Genomic DNA, 17,962 nt, shown 5'->3' on the forward strand with positions numbered 1-17,962 from the left:
AAAAAATAAAGACATATCTATTAGAAGGAAAAAAAAGCAATAAAATTGCTCTTATATGCAGATGACATGATCTTGTATAAAGAAAATTGAAAGTAATCAACAAAAAACCTACCAGAACTAGTTTAGCAAGGTCTCAAGATACAAGATCGATGTTTAAAAATAATCTTATTTCTACGTACTAGCAAAGAACAGTTCAAAAATGAAATTAAGGGGGCGCCTGGGTGGCTCAGTCGGCTAAGCATCCGACTTCAGCTCAGGTCACGGTCTCGCAGTTCGTGGGTTTGAGCTCCACGTCGGGCTCTGTGCTGACAGCTCAGAACCTGGAGCCTGTTTCAGATTCTGTGTCTCCCTCTCTCTCTGACCCTCCCCCAATCATGCTCTATCTCTCTCTTTCTCAAAAATAAATAAACGTTAAAAAAAAAAAAAAAAGAAATTAAGAAAACCATCCTAGGGGCGCCTGGGTGGCTCAGTCAGTTGAGCGACCAACTTCAGCTCAGGTCAGGATCTCACGATTTGTGAGTTCGAGCCCTGCGTCGGGCTCTGTGCTGACAGCTCAGAGCCTGGAGCCTGCTTCTGATTCTTTGTCTCCCTCTCTCTCTGTCTCTCCCCTGCTCATGCTCTGTCTCTGTCTCAGAAATAAATAAATATAAAAAAAAATTAAAAAAAAAGAAAACCATCCTATTTCCAGTAACACCAAAAAGAGTAAACTACTTTGAAATACATTTTAAAAGAAGTGCAAAAACACTACAAAACACTACTGAGAACGTAGTGAAGATTTTTTTAAATGTTTATTTATTTTTGAGAGAGAGAGAGAGAACAGTGGAGGGTCAGAGAGAGGGGGATAGAGGATTTGAAGTGGGCTCCGTGTTGACAGCAGTGAGTCTGATGCAGGGCTCGAACTCACGAACCGTGAGATCATGACCTGAGCCGAAGTCAGATGCTCAACCAACTGAGACACCCAGACACCCCAAAAGTAATGAAGATCTAAATAAACAGAGAGAAATTCTAGACTCAAAATTGACATATAGAGACAATGCAATCCTTATCACAATCCCAGCAGGTTTCTATTTTGTTTTTTGTTTTTGTAGAAATATATAAGCTGATCCTAAAGTTTACAAGGGAGCAAAAGGGACCTAGAATAGTTAAAAGACTTTTGGAAAAGAAGAACAGAGTTGGATGGCTCACACTACTCAATTTCAAAACATATTATGAATACAGTAAGTAAGACAGTATGGTATTAGTGTAAGGATAGATATGTAGATGAGTAGACCAGAATTTATAGTTCAGAAATCAATCTTTCAACTTACAGTCAATTGAATTTTGACAAAGGGGCTCAGATAATGCAATGGGGAATATATAGTCCTTTCATTAATTGGTGCTGAAACAATTTGGTATCATATGAAGAAGAAGAAGGAGGAGGGCAAGGAGGAGGCAGAGGAGAAACAACACAACAACAACAGCAACAACGAACCTTACGTCACACAACACATAAAATTTAACTAAGGATGGATCAGAAACCTAAATGTAAGAGATAAAACTAAAAGTTTCCAGAAGAAACACAGGGGGAAACCTTGTGGGGCGCCTGGCTGCCTCCATCGGTAGAGCATTTGACTCTTGATCTTGGTGGGGGGAGAGGGGGTGGGAATGAGTTCAAGTCCCATAGTGGACCTAAAGCCTACTTAAAAAGAAAAGAAAGGAAAAAAGAAAAAGAAAGGGGGCGCCTGGGTAGCTCAGTCATTAAGCATCCAACTTTGGCTCAGGTCACAATCTCACAGTTTGTGGGTTTAGGCCCCATGTCGGGTTCTGTGCTGACAGCTCAGAGCCTGGAGCCTGCTTCAGATTCTCTCCCTCTCTCTCTGCCCCACCCCCTACTTGCGCTCTGTCTCTCTCTCTCAAAAGTAAATAAAACATTAAAAAAAGAAAAGAAGAGAAAAAAAAGAAAAGAAAAGAAAAAAAGAAAAGGAAAGAAAGAAAAGGAAAGAAAATCTTTGTGACTTTGGGTTAGGCAAAGATTTCTTAGATGTGATAATGAAAACACAATCCATCAAAGAAAACATTGATAATTTGGAGTTCATCAAAATAAAAAACTTAAACTCTTTAAAAGACACTATTAAGGGGCGCCTGGGTGGCTCTGTCGGTTGAGCGGCCGACTTCGGCTCAGGTCATGATCTCGCGGTCTGTGAGTTCGAGCCCCACGTCGGGCTCTGTGCTGACAGCTCGGAGCCTGGAGCCTGTTTCCGATTCTGTGTCTCCCTCTCTCTGACCCTCCCCCGTTCATGCTCTGTCTCTCTCTGTCTCAAAAATAAATAAACATTAAAAAAAAATTTAAAAGACACTATTAAAAAATGGAAAGACAAGTTACAGATGAAAAAATATTTGTGAGTCATATGTCTGATAATAGATTTGTATCCAGAATCGTAAAGAACTCCTTTAATTCTATGAAAAGAGACAGACAACTTCATTAGAAAATGACAAAAGAGGGGCGCCTGGGTGGCTCAGTCAGTTAAGCACTTGACTCTTGATCCTGGCTCAGGTCATGATCTCATGGTTCAAGAGACTGAGTCCTGTGTTGGGCTCCACGCTGACAGCATGGGGCTTGCTTGAGAGTCTCTTTCTTCTCTCTCTCTCTCTCTCTCTCTCTCTCTGCCTGTCTCTCAAATTAAATAAATAACTGTAAAAAATGCCAAAAGATTTGAATATTTAAACAGACGATCATCAGAGAAGATATATGAAAGGCTAATTAGCACATGGTAAGTTGTTCAACTTTATTAGTCATTAGAGCAGTCAAAATTAAAGCCATGAGGAGATACCAGTACATGCCAACTAGAATGGCTGTAATCAAAAAGGATGACAATATTAAGTGTTGATAAAGATGGAGACCATCTGTAACTCTCACATATTGTTGATGGGAATGTAAAATGGCATATATAGCCCCTTTGGGAAAACAGTTTACCAGTTTCCTAAAAAGTCAAACAAACTTACCATATGACCCAGTGATTCTACTCCTAGATATCTACCCAAAAGAAATTAGACCTGTATATGAATGTATATTAGACCTGTATATGAATAATAGCATTATTCATAATAGCCCTACCTGGAAACAACCCAAATGTCCATTAGCTGTTGAACAAATCAACAAAACTTTGAATATTCATACCACACTCTACCATTTGGCACTAAAAAGGAATGAAACTACTGATATAGGCATGCTTCTTCTATATGCATGAACCCTGAAAACATTAGGCTTGATGGAAGTTAGACACTCAAGATTATGTATATATCACTACATTCATATACAATTTTCAAAAAGCCAAATGCATCGAAACAGAAAGCAGATTAGTGATTGCCAAGAACTGGGGAATCACTGGAATTGATTTACCTTTTTGGCAACACACTTGAAATGATTTATGAATGTCTCCTGCTAATGTTTCCAGAACTCCCCTGGTCAATTCCTTTCCTAAGATTTCTATGTGTAATTCTTTCCAAAATTCCATTAAGTATCTTAGTTGTCTTCTCACACATTTTTGGATTCATTTAGGGTAGCCAACATCTGTTGTACTTATGTCCTAGTCATACTTCTAAGATTAGGTTGTGCCATCATTTCTTGGGCTTTATGAAGTAACCTTGCCATCATTCCTTTCTGATTAAGCTATCTAGAGTAATTTCTTAGTAGTTAAAAAAAAAAGGTTATGCCAAATGATATGTTTTCAAAATCAGTCCACTAGAGACATGATGAACGAATCAAGAGTTCTGGATTCTGAAAGAAGAAGGTGATGTGGTTACACACAGGAAAGACTAAGAGTTTCTGCTATTATTTCTGGAAGAGTCCTATTTCAAGACACACTACACACAGGAACACATATGTGCACACACACAGTGCACTCATGCATGCAAAGCTCTCACTCCGTTTCTGAGTCTCTCTAGTTATTAACCTTCCTCCCAGTGCTTTCTCGCTGTGTTCAGTCTACAGTCAGCGCTCCTCCTTCAAAGACAAGGCTACTTCTAGACCTTTCTTTACTTGAAATTACCTCTAAATTATTCTCTGTCAAAGTTTCCTTTAAAATTCCATAGAGCAGATTCACTGAAGATCTCCTTTGTTCAAAAAGCCAAACAAGACCAGAGGCAGCCCAGCCTTTTGTAAGTACGATCCACAGTCATCTCCATAGCTTCACAGATCCAACATTTTCTTCCACAGGCTGAACTTCCCAACCTATTCCTCCACAGTCCAGCTCTGGGTTCTGAATCCAAGAAATGCATATAACTTTAATGTCAATCTTCCTTTTTTTTGTTGTTCACTTATTTACTGGAGTTTATCTTTCTTATTTTTGGTTTCTGGTTTCCTCTTATGGTCCTCGGCCTGATTGTGAGGAGACTTCTCTGCCCTGAAACTTCGTCACTGATTGTCTCACTGCTTTAGAAGTTGTCGGGTCAGTAAGCAGATGAAACCAAGAGGCCTAAGTGATAAAGAAATATCTGCAAAAGGGGGCAACGAGAGTGGTTACAGAGGTTGGAGACAGAGCATGGTATAAAGGTCGAATTTCTTTTTTTTCCCCCCAAAGTTGATTTATTTACTTTGACAGAGAGAGAGAGAGAGAGAGCACATGCACTTGAGTGAGTGCGTGCAGGGGAGAGGCAGAGAGAAAGGGAGAGAGAGAGAATCCCTAGCAGGCTCTGTGCTGCCAGTGAGGAGCTTGACATGGGGCTCGAACCTACAAACTGTGAGATCATGGCTTGAGCTGAAATCAAGAGTCAGACACGTAGCTGACTGAGCCATCCAGTCACCCCAAGGTTGGCTTTCTAAAATGCATGTAAAAATGCCCCCAGGGTGGAACAGTTTGTCATTGGCCAAAGTGACAGGGCCATGCCAGGCCCAGGGGTGGGAAGTTTTGCAGGAAGATTTACAGAGGAATTAAGGGAAGTGATGTCATGGCCTTTGCTTCTCTAAACTGGTTCCTATAGCTTTAGTCTCAGTAGTCACGTTATATTTACCAATGGGCAGATTTTTATCCCTGATTTTGTCGTCTTACAGAATTTGATACTTTTCGTCATTCTTTCCTCACTCTTCACTTTTTCCTTATTAGAATTTTTTCCTCCCTTAACTTTTATGACTGTCCTCCCTCCTGGTTTTCCTCCTAGCTTTTGTTTGTTTTTGGCTAGTGTTTTAATCCCTTTAACGTTGCCCACTGCACTTCTGCTACAAATGTGCTGCTACTTTCAAGCTTAAATCACATACTGTATCTTAGTTCTAGATATTTTCTCTAAATTTCATTTCAGAAACTTGTCCATAATGGATCTCAATATTCTTTGCTCCTTCCTATCGCAGTTGCCCTTCCTTCCTATTTTTGGCCCTAAATTATGGCACTTGTACACAATTCCCCAGGCCAGGAACAAATTCCTCCCTTTGCTTTACCATCAACAGTAGATAGTAAATGTACTAAGTATTGCTTTTAAGACCTTCTAAATCAGGGGCTCTCAAAGTGGGGTTCTCAGATCACCACCAGCAGCAGCAGCACTTGGGAACTTGTCAGAAATTAAAATTTTCAGGCCCCACTCTGGTCGTGCTCAGGATGAAGGCAGAGGTCTGTTTTAACATGCCCTCTGAGTGCCTTTGATGTACACTGAAGTCTGAGGACTGCTTTTCTAAACTTGGAATTGTTAATCCTAGGGATCCATGTTGGGCTTCAGGAGGACCAAAAAACATCTGTAATTGTACCTAAAACTGAGTGTATTTCCATATATATATATTTCCAAGTGGATGATTTTTATTCCTTTTACTTTTTTTTTTTTAATGTTTATTTTTGACAGAGACAGAGTGTGAGCGGCAGAGGGGCAGAGAGAGAAGGAGACACAGAATCCTAAGCAGGCTCCAGATTCCCGATCTGTCAGCAGAGAGGGTTCGAACTCATGGGGACCGGACTGCAAGATCATGACCTGAGCCAAAATTAGACACTTAACCAACAGAGTCACCCAGGCACCCCACTTCCTTTTACTTTTAAATGGGTTCAATGCTTCCCAAATTTGGGACTGTTCTTTGCTTTCCTTTAATACCACCACTTATCCTTTGATCTAGTTCTTTTGCCTTTAGTCTCCACCCTTTTCAATGGATCTTCATGTTGCAGTGACAATGATCATTCTAAAACCTGAACCTGAACCTGCTCAAAGGTCTTCAACGACTCTCAATAGCATATAAAGTGTATAATAAAAAAACCTCTTAGCATGACAAATAGTACGTTTCATTAAAGCTTATTCTTTTCCATGCATCTGAATATTCTGGACCTCACTTGGGCCCTCATATCTCCCTGCATTTGTATATTCTGCATACTCAGTCTATAGACTTCCCTTCAATGCCCCACCCCTCCCCCACCCCCTTCCTTAGCCTACCTAATTCCTGTTTAAGATTCAGAACAAGGAATCTCTTTTCTGGGAAGTCTTCCATTAGGACTAAGTTTAAGTGGCCCTCCTACATGCTCCCAATTTTTGTCTGAGCTTATCCCTCTGGTAGTAGGTCTCAAACATTCATTTAAGACCCCTATACACTCTCAGAAATTATTGAGGAATTTACCACTTTAGAAATTAAATCTGAGAAACTTATTTTAAAACATTTAAAAACACTCATAAACCGATGTATGTTATTTTTTTTAAATATTTCAAACATTTATTTATTTTTGAGAGATAGAGCACAAGCGAGCGAGGGGCACAGAGAGAGGGAGACACAGGATTTGAAGCAGGCTCCAGGCTCTGAGCTGTCAGCACAGAGCCGGACATGGGCCTTGAAGCCACAAACTGTGAGATCATGGCCTGAGCCAAAGTCGGATGCCCAACTGACTGAGCCACCCAGGCACCCCAAACCATTGTATGTTAATGTAAATGATACATTTTTATGATAAAATGATACTTTGCAAAAAAGAATTTGAGAAAAGTGGCATTGTTTTACATTTTTCAAACCTCTTTAATGTTTGGCTTAATAGAAGACAGCTGGATTCTCCTATTCATGCATTCAATCTGTTGTGATATATTTTGGTTGAAACATATGAAGAAAATCTGGTCTCACTCAGATAAGGAGTTGGAAAAGGGAAAACTATTTTCATAGCCTTTCTAGATAATTCTAGATATTCTTCTTTGATATCACACCAAAGTTGACATATGGCAGTTTCTTAAGAGTGCAGTTGCAATGTGGACTGAGTCTGAAACTGTATCAATTAACTTTGTATTCTGCTACATTAAAATGCATAGATCTATTTTCGACTTTGATGACTCATTTTGATTTTGTAATAGCATGCACTGGTTATTCTGAAAATAGTTGTTCATTGAGTTGTAGAGATCTTCCAAATGTTCACATATTTCATTATATAATGTCGAAAAATACATGTGTTAATATCACTAGTATTTTTTAACAGAAAAGACTTTACTGTAAAGTGGTAATTTAAGGGGGTGTATACAGGATGTATACAGATTTTACACAATTTGTATTTCTGTGTGATTACTCAATCACACAAGTGCTTTTTTTGGAGACAACTCTTACTTACTTGGGCATGCAGTGTTAAATACCATTTCTTCACGCACATTAGAAAGACGCATATGCTAGGGTGAAGATTTAATGAAATTAATAATTTTTACTCCTTTGTCAAGGACACTCAGTTTATTTAAACAATCTTTTTTTTTTAATGTTTATTTTTGAGTGAGAGAGAGAGAGAGAGAGAGAGAGAGAGAGAGAGTCAAGAGCTCAAGCCCCGGGGCAGGGCTGAGAGAGAAGCAGACACAGAATCTGAGGCAGGTTCCAGGCTCTGAGCTGCCAGCACAGAGCCTGCTGTGGGGCTGGAACTCACACACCACAAGATCATGACCTGAGCAAAAGTCAGGGGCTCATCCGACTGAGCCATCCAGGTGCCCCCACTTAAAGATTCTTAAATTTTGTATGCTACCATTGCAAGGAGGTGAAACATACAAAATATACTACTCTTGGTGCATTTTGGTGCCACTGCCTCGATTCCTGCTAAGTTGCCAGCAGTTTAACCTTGTATTGCTTTTACATCCTCAGTGCAAGTGTCAACGAAGTGAAAAAGGTCAACAGAGTCTTAGCATTATATTGTAAATTGTTTTGACCTTGCGGACCCACTGAAAGGGCCTTGAGTACCCTCAGGGTTCTGGGGATGGCATTTTGGGAGCAGCTGCCTTCGTTTCACATACTTGGTTGTCCCTCATTAGGTTGCAAGTTCCATGTGGACTGTCCGTAACTGTCTTTTACGTGCCCTTGTCTAACAGTGTCTGGTATGTAATGCTCAATAAATATTAATGTTTATATAAATATTGTAAATAAATAAATATCTGCGAAATGAGCGAATAAATGGCAAGTTATAAACAACCACTGCAGAGCCTTCATCTTACTGCCTCCTTTCTTAATTCAATCGGAACTTAAAGGTTGTGTAAATTTTTCCAAGTTGTTTTTAATTAGGACGCCGGCCAATGTTTTCAACAGTTGGGCGGTTTCAATAGTTGGGGCGGGGAAGCCGCCTGTACGTGATCATGACCGGCGATAGTTTAGCCAAGCATTAATCTGTGATGCCCGAGAGGCATTCCTCCTTCACCGCCCCAGACCGGCAGGCCAGGCCTCTTGGTTCCCCAGTTCTACCTAGGGTTAAAGACGGGAAAGACCTGGGTCTCCCCAATTACGCGAGCACAGAAATGTATTCAGTTGAAGCGAGGGGGGATGGGGAAACCCATAAAAATTCTGACGAAGACAAGACTAACAGGAGCTACGGCCTCGGGCACCCGGGAGCCCCAGGCTACAGCCTCCGCGGACCCGCCGGGTTGCCGGGGCGACGCTTCCGGCAGGCGCGCGCAGCCCTGGGAGCAGAGGAGTTGCGGAATGGGTGGCTAGACCTGCCCGCCTCCGTGAATTCGCCAGCGGGAGCGCGCGCGTGGCCGCGCGTACTTCGCTTTCCCGGCTCCGTCGCTGACGCGTCGTAGACGTTGGGGAGCGGGAGACAGCAGCAAGCGGGTCGGGATGAACCCCGGCGGCGGCTTCGGGTTGGCTTTAGGCTTCGGCCTCACCCCTACGGCGGTGATTCAGGTGACCAATCTGTCGTCGGCGGTGACCAGCGAGCAGATGCGTACGCTTTTTTCCTTCGTAGGAGAAATAGAGGAGCTGCGGCTCTACCCCCCGGAGTAAGTGCTCGAGCTTGGCTGGGGGAGGGGCGCGGGCGCCATAGAGACCTCGGGCACCGAGGCGTTGGGGAGAGCGCGGACGGGGGCGCGCCGTGCCCGTCACGTGATCTCCCGGGTTTACCTTGGTGCCCATGTTTGATTAGGGCACCCCGGCGCTGGGGCCCTGCGGTTCTGCTCTCCTTGTTAGTCTGACTTTGGGGGTTAACCTCTGCACCGAACCGTTACTGAGAATGTAGAGAAGTTGTTTATTTTCGTGCCTCCCCGATTTGTGGTCTCCGCTGGGTCCTCGTATTCAGTGTCTCTCCTTTTTCCTTTTTCTTCCCGAACTTAAGATGGCCGCAGGTGGGCCCGGAATAGTCCTCATGGCAAACGCCTGTTAGCGTTCTTGTAATGTAAAAATCGCGGAGACCGCGCCGGACGAACTGTCCCACTTGTTAGGGCTTTAGTGTCAGGCCGTTGTGCTGATTAGAAAGCCTGCGGTTGATGACAACTTGGAATTAGGGCTACCATTTGTTCTCTAGGGTGGTGTTCACAAATTCAGCATCTTCTTGTCTAATCTGACCGAGCCCATCCATGTTGTTAAAGATCATGTCTTTTCGCCCTTTTGGCAGCAGATTAAAATTTCCGCTTTGAAGGTCACACTGTCCTAAGCCTTTCAGAGAAAGTATTAGTCGGTGAAGGATTATCCCTGGTGTATGCTCTAAAAGTCTAGATCTTTATTGGCATTTAGAGCTTGCGGCCAATTCCCAAGTATGTATTTTGAAGTAAGATTTCCCTTGTATAGTACTGTGTACTCACAAAATTTGTAAGGGTTTACGGGTTCACATTCTTACACGCATAAACTTTTTTTTTTTAATGGTAGAGCTTAGAATTTTAAAATAGTATTTTGTTCATTGTTTCAAAATCCTTTGAAGGAAGGACTAGTAGTTGCCCAGGATTTCTTTCTTTCAAAAAAATTGGCTTTGACTTTTTCGTTCATTTCATAATGATGCACGTAGACCTATTTTTCTTTCGGTTTCTATGTGTAAGTATATCGCATAGCTACGGTATAAGATATTAGTAAAAGTTGGTATTTGGATTTAAATTTAAATTTTACTTTTTAAAGTTACTCTCTTTTTGTTTTGAAATATTTAATGCAAACTAAAAAGTTGAACGAATAACACCCACGTTTCCTTTACCTGTATTCTTTCTTTACCGGTTGATTTTTTTCTCTGTCTCCCCCTCTAGCTGTCTGCACCCTCTACACTTCCTCTTTCTTCCCATCTTTTTCAAAGTAGTTGCAGACCGCATGATTATTTTTTTCTCAACACTTAAGTCTCTCTCTTCAGAACAGGTACATTCTCCTACATTACCACAATACTATTAACGTGTCTAAGAAATTTAACATTGGTATATATAACAAGGAGTTCATATTTAAATTTAACCAATTATTATAATCATTTTTTTTCTTTTTCTTTTTTTGGTCTAGAATATAATTGGAAACCACCACTGCATTTAGTTGCTACCTCCTTTAATCTAGAACAGTCCCCTGTTGCTTTTAAAAAATATTCCGTAACAGTGATATTTTGTTTTGTAGTTTGTTTTGTAGAATGATGCATAATCTGGGTTTATATAGATTGTTTCAGATTAGATTGTTTATATTGATTAGATTCAGAGAATACATTTTTTGTTCAAGAATACTTCATCATAAGTGCATGCACATACATATTTATTGACTAGCTGTGGCATATATGGCTTGAATATCTTATTTAACTTTTGAAAATGATTTCTGCTATCTTTTCATTTAAGCATTCAGAACATTTCTTAATAACTGAGAAGTACTTGGAGGAGTGCTGTAGCCTTAGGAGTTGGATTCGAGCACTAAAATTTTGTACATGAACCCTTGTAAACTAACCTTGCTTTCAAGGTTGTGGTAATAAGTTGTCTCATAGGTAGAAGAAATAGTTCACAATGCCAACATAGGATCACTTTCATTGTTAAAACCAGGGTTAGGGTGGCAATATGCTGCCAGTTATAATGTGACCTTAGTAATGGGCTGTTTATTGAAATTAGATTTTCATTACTTGGAGTTTAAAAGTCAAAAAGAATAAAAAGCTTTTAAACATGGTGGAGTTAGTGTGTCACAAACTGTGATACATTTTGCAAAATTGTAACCTAAATATGACACATATGGGCCAGGAAAAATTCTTCAGTTTTTCCTTAAGTGCAGTCCCTTCCTGCTTTTCAAAAATATTGCCATGATTTAACAGTGTGTTTTCTGCTCTATAATGAAGTTGTCATAACCTAGTCTTTATATTAAAGATATATTTGTAGATTTGAGCTAAAATGGATAACATTGCAATAGTAGTAGTATTGAAGACAGATATGATTGTTTTGCAGTCTCTTGGAAACTGTATTTTATGATTAATGTTTGGAAGCTGAGTTAGTATTTCATTTGTTTTAAATTTGGAAATATATTTAATAGAATGGGAAAATCGTTTCTCATTAACATTTTAAGAATTAAGTTGCTAATATGACAATTCAGATTTTAAATCTGACTTTTTTGGAATGAGGCAGTGATTCAGTTTTTTAATTTTTAAACATTGAGAATTAGTGTAAATATTCATTGTACATCTTTAAAATTCTCAATTGTGATCCTTTTTTGTGCAGCCGGCTGATAAATATCCAGAATTTTTTTTTAGCTTGTTGCACAACAAATGAATATCACGTCATGAACACCTTTTTATGGCAGTAAAAAATTTTTTTGTAGTTTTTTTTCAGTAACCTTTTTTTTATTAGGTATAACATACATACAGAAAAGTGAATGGATAAACATGCAGCTTGATGAATTTTCACAAAGCGAACATACCTGTGTAATCAGCATCCACATCAGGCTTATCTGCACCCTAGAAGTTTCCCATTGTCCCCTCCAAGTGACTAACCCCCAAAGGGTAATCCTATCCTGATTTTCAACACCATTTCTAACAACATCAACACCTATGTTGATTTTTTTGCTTACTGGTTTTCTTCACTTCTGTGGTCTTCAAAAATAGTAAAAAGCAAGGGAAAATGTGTTAACTACTTATTTAGTTAAAAAAAAAATAGAATCAGTATAGTCATTTTATGAGACATAGAGAAAAAGAAACGCCACTTAAGATCTTGCCATCCTATCAAAACCTCTCTTCATTTCCATGTATTTGCCTGCAATCCTTTTTATATGTGCTTATTTTAATGTAGTGTAATAGAATGATTTATACACTGATAGTAAACTTTTTCATTCAATGTGTAATAAGCATTTTTCATATTATTGTGTCTTATTTATAGTAATAACATTTTAAAGTCTGTAATTATGTCTTGTGTGTTTTTGAAATTCTATCACTGGATATATTGGTCACTTTTTTGGTGTTTTGAGTTTGTGGATTTTAGCTAGAAATGTGTATTTTTGATTGTCCACAGTGATTGGAGTGCCTTCTGGCATTTGATGGGCAAGTGTCAGTAATTCATAAGAAAATCTTAACATAAGGAAAAATTGTGCCATCCAAAGTACCGCTGTAGTCCTACTGGGAAATCCTGTTATAAATTATGTGTCAGTTAATATTTTTATATATAAGTCCATGTACTTTGTCCATGCTTTGGATTATATCCTTTTTGATCTAACAATACTGGGTATATTATACCACATTGACTTTTAAAAAATTGTAGAGTGCCATTACCTGTTTAATGAAAAATAAAATAACCAGTTAGGGCCCACAAAATTTGATGCTCAAAAAAGTTGGTTCTGTAATTTATGCATTAAACTCCTAGTCAGAAATTTCTGATTTTTTGGAAAAATGATTGTAGAAAGTTTTGCATTTGAAAAAAGAAACAAAATTGGATTCAGCAAATGAGGTTAAAGTAAAATCTTCTATACTTGGATACTGGTACTTTGTTCAGAAGCATACACTTAGAACAAATGGAATATGTAACATCCTTTTAAACATTAAAAATTAATTAAATTTAAGCTTGGGTGACTTGGTTGAGTGTCCGACTCTTGTTTTCAGCTCAGGTCATGATCCTAGGGTCGTGGGATCGAACCCTCAGAGGCTTTATTGTCCCTAGTTCTCTCTCTCTCCCTCAAATTAAAAAAAAAATTTTTTTTAATTAAATAAAATTAAAATTCTAGGTCCAAATTACATTTATCTATTTATTTTTGTAAAGTTTATTTATTTTTGAGAGAGAAAGAGCACGTGCAAGCAAGTGGGGTAAGGGCAGAGAGAGAGGGAGACTGGAGACAGAGAATCCCAAGCAAGTTCGGTGCTGTCAGCACAGTCCAATGCTGGGCTCTGAACTCATCAACTGTGAGATCATGACCTGAGCCAAAATCAGGAGTTGGATGTTTAGCCAACTGAGTCACTCTGGAGCCTCCAAAATTACGTTTAAAAATAATAATTCTATTTAATTAAAAAACTAAGTCTATTTAAAAGTTTACATTTATTAGAATGAAAGATATAATTATAAAAATTGGAAACAATGACTTATAAATACACATTTGTTGAGAAATTCATCATGTGTATTTAGACTTGCCACTGTATTGTATTTTAGATTATAATGTTCAAAATTAAAGTGTTAACTGTAAGCTGAACTTTATTTTGTATTTTTAGAAAGGTAATTGGAGATGAAGATACAGAGAACTTCTTAGAGCACTGTGTAAACCATACCTAGGTATCCACATTCCTATGATAATATTGGGTCAGAACAGATCAACCTTTTCAACCCACTTCCTGGGCTTCTCAAATCTTGGTAATGGTAGCCTATCCTAACGTGTAGCTGCTTTACTAACCAGTGTCCTATTTCCTACTCCTCTAGATGTTTTAAATTTGAAGCGATGTGGTTTTAAGTAGGAGTATCGGAAAGTGCGTTTTTAGTTTTCAACAGTGACCATTTAGGTTTCCATTCTCTCATAAAAGGACCTGTCAGTTTAGGCATGTCATCTCACTGGCAGTTTGTTAGGCTTTTGCAGATTTCAGTGCTAAAAGAGAGTGTGCTTGTAATTGCTAGGGCTTTAGTAGCTCATTATAATTATATTGTTTTTTGTGTGTGTGTGAGGGGGGTGGTTTGCAAAAGACAGAAACACTGCTACCCAGTCTGGCTCAAGTAGAGGTAAAATTATTAAAAAGATGGATATATCTCTAAATTAAAATAAGTAGGCCTCATGGGAACTGGGACTGGGAACCAGAAAGATACCAGCATCCAAGGTGATTATCTGCCTCTTCTCACAGGCTTTATTGTCCGCTCAGTTTGTTTCTGTGTATCTGCTCTATTTTCTTTGCGGACTTATTTTGTACTTGGTCATCTGGCATCTGGCCCAAGCCCTGATTCTAAGTGACTTTTCATCCCAAGAGAGAGAATCTCATTGTTGCAAGTTCATTTGATCAAGCCATCCAAATGATAAGCTATTGGTTAGCCAGTGAAATGGGCCTTTGTGTCATGTGACTAATCAACTGTGACTAGAGGCCTCCCAAAATCTGATGAGGGTTTCATCTAAGGAAACTGCTAAGGCCTGTGCTGAAAGTGTATAGAATGTCTTGGTAGCACATATAAGGGGGGGTGGGGGGGCACCTACCTAATCACTTTGTTATCTTAAAATGGCTTTCTAGAAGATTTGTAAACTTGAGCCTTGAATAAAAGTGAAATTACCATTCAAAAAGGAGAGGTAGAATATCATAGGCAAATGGAACAACACGTGCAAAGATGGCCCAGATATTCAGAATGTGTTCTGGAAACCACACATATTTCTAATGCCTGGATTTTGGGGTGAATTTATATGATAAAGCAATAACAGAAGCATGTCTTTGAGGAAATTTAAGCAGTGTGGAATGACATGACAAAATTTAGGGTTTAGAAAGATCACTCTGGCAGCTTTTGTGAAGACCATTATTAAGTAGTTCAGATTGGAGTCATTGTGATTTTTTTTAGGAGCCATTGTAATAATCTGGGTGAGAAATGATGAGGGCCTGAATTAAGGCCTTGATAATGACAGTGTTAAAGGGATTAATGTGTACAAATATATGGGATGCAGTCTTCACAGGACTTTATGAAGAAGAAGAAGAAGAGTGAGGGTCAAGTATGGAAACAACCCCCAAATCTCAGTAGTTTTGTAAAAACAGCTTATTTTTAATGCTAAGCTTGCAGAGTAGGGAACTCTATTCATTGTGGTTGCTCACTCTGAGATGAAGCTGATGTAGCAGCCACCCATTTCTTGAATGTGGCTGGTCACTGTGGCAGAGGAAAAGAGCCAAGCGGTGGCCCTTAAAGCTCCTGAATGTCGATTCTGCTCATATTTAATTGGCCAAAACAAGTTGCATAGCCACACTTAACTTCAGGGAACAAAGACATGGATTTTTACCATGTAGTCAGAAGAGATTTGGAAATGTTTAGGGAACTGTACTAATGATGGTTACATTTAGTGACTCCAGATTCATAACATGGGTAATACAGTGATGTTTTTAACTGAGAGATGAAGTATAGGACAGGGACCAGGATTGGTGAGAAAGAGGGATGATGAATTTATTTTAGACCCAGTAAGTTTTGGGGGATGGGCCCTGTGACCATCACTGTGCAGTATTCCAGCAAGCACCTAGATCTGGGAGTCTAAAGCTCAAGAAAAGCTTCAATTGGAGATTGGGTAATGTAAAGGTGAGTTAAGTCTAGAGGTGAATGTTTTTACCTAGTGACAAATTCATAAAGTGCTGGTCTTAGTTGTTTGGAGGTTGGGGTAGTCATTGTTGGAGAGTGCCTGTGGAAGCCTGAATTGGATAGGCTTAGATAGGAGTGAATTGGGTTGGGTTGGGTGAGAAAGAGGTAGTTTGATTTTGTTAACTTGTATTACCCTGTTTATGTCAATAGTATAAATAGTTTCAAGTTCTAAATGCAAATGTGTTATCACAGTATTTTATTAATAGCATTAATATGTGTGTTTAACCATTGTCAAGATGGATATGTTGCTTTATGTAAAAGATTTTTTTTTAATTTTGAAAACGGCTTCTATTTGTGGAATTGCTAATTAAATAGTACATTAAGATGCTTTAAAATTCTATATTAGTTGAATGAATAAGGTTGCATGAGATTTGGATTTAGATGATTAGACTTAGACTGAAGTCCCATTTTTGCCGTTTACTCAGGTTAGGATTATGGTCAACTTCTGTGATCTCTTTTGTAAAGTAAATGCCTTACTGCACAACGCAAATATGATATTTTTCAAATGGTCTATTTGTTTATTTTTTAATGTTTATTTATTTTTGAGAGAGAGAGACACACACAATGCAAGTGCAGGAGGGACAGAGAGAGAGAGACAGAGTCTGAAGCAGGCCCCAGGCTCTGAGCTGTCACCACAGAGCCTGATGCGGGGCTCAAACCCACGAGATGTGAGATCATGACCTGGGCTGAAGTCGGATGCTTAACCGACTGAGCCACCCAGGAGCCCCTGGTCTCTCCTGTTTTAGTGTGAAATATCTTAATGCTTTAAAGGACTGTATATATTATATATTAGGTATATATTTAGCTTTGGTGGCTTTTGTCCTTGCTAAAGACAGTTTTAGACTTTAATTGAACATAATCGTGGACAGATTGACACATCACTGAGATATTTTGGAATCTAAAAAGATGGATTCATATTCTGGAAAAACTGCTTTCATCTGGGCTGTGTCTGGTTTGCCAGACTGAACTGAATCTGATAGGATTTAGAAGGGTCTATGCTTTTCTGGGTATAAAATATGTAAAATTTTGTTTGTAAAATCTTTTGTCTGGAAAATCGCAATGCTGCCTAGGATAAAGCAGTGTAGTATATGCAAAACACCTTAATTTTCATACCATGATGTCTGTCTGTAAGATTCTGGTGAAGTTTTTAGTTAAAAGGGTTGGAAATGGTTACAAAATTTGAAGTCTTGAGGATTGGGGCTTCTATAAAGTGATTGTGCCTATTGATGATGTACTGGTTGAACATTTTTGGATTAAATCAACTGTTTTCATGTTTCACTCTGATTAAGTACTCATTAATTTACATGTCAAGTTTTTACCGATGAGGTGATAGGCCTTCCTAAATTGCTGTCAGCCTTTGCAGGCAAATTACCATTAAAAGACTAAATTTTGCCTGGTGCAGCCACTCCAGACAGCAGTATGGAGGTTCCTCAAAAAGTTAAAAATAGAACTTCCCTACCATCCAGCAGTTGCACTACTAGGTATTTACCCAAAGAATACAAAAATACTGATTCAGAGGGGGTACATGCACCTCGATGTTTATAGCCAAATTACGGAGATAGCACAAATGTCCCATCGACTGGTGAATGGACAAAGAAGACACACACACACACACACACACACACACACACACACACACAGTGGAATATTACTCGGCATAAGAAAGAATGAAATCTTGCCATTTGCAATGAAACGGATGGAGCTAAAGAGTCTTATGCTGGGCGTATTAAGTCAGAGAAAGACAAATACTTTGTGATTTCACTCATATGTGGAATTTAAGAAACAGAACAAATGAGCAAAGGGAAAAAGAGACAAACCAGGAAACAGACTCTTAACTACAGAGAACAAACTAATGGTTACCAGAGGGGCTGTGGGTGAGGGGATGGGTTAAATAGGTGATGGGGATTAAGGAGTGCACTTGCTGTGATGGGCACTACCAGGTGATGTATGGAAGTGTTGAATCACTATATTGTAAACTTGAAACTAGTACTACACTGTATGTTTACTGGAATTTGAATAAAAACTTTAAAAAGGCTAAGTTTTCATGTCTTAATGAAGACATTAATGAAAGACATTTTCATGT

At 39.0% G+C, this 17,962-nt stretch overlaps 1 protein-coding gene across 3 annotated transcripts in view; it reads left to right on the top strand.

The window, feature by feature from the left end:
• Positions 1 to 8,896: 8,896 nt before the first annotated feature.
• The window catches only part of SREK1 (splicing regulatory glutamic acid and lysine rich protein 1), a 46,594-nt gene continuing 37,528 nt past the window's right edge, over positions 8,897 to 17,962 (top strand). For 2 of the 3 annotated variants that reach the window (XM_007079887.2, XM_042987718.1), the window contains exon 1: positions 8,898 to 9,165. In XM_007079887.2, coding sequence (XP_007079949.2) covers positions 9,005 to 9,165 — 161 coding nt within the window. In that variant the 5' untranslated portion in view covers positions 8,898 to 9,004. Of the gene's footprint in view, positions 9,166 to 17,962 lie in introns of all 3 variants that reach the window. The other variant, XM_042987705.1, reaches the window with a different exon arrangement.

This window comes from Panthera tigris, chromosome A1 (genome assembly GCF_018350195.1).
Source record: "Panthera tigris isolate Pti1 chromosome A1, P.tigris_Pti1_mat1.1, whole genome shotgun sequence".
NCBI classification, from domain to species: Eukaryota; Metazoa; Chordata; class Mammalia; order Carnivora; family Felidae; genus Panthera; species Panthera tigris.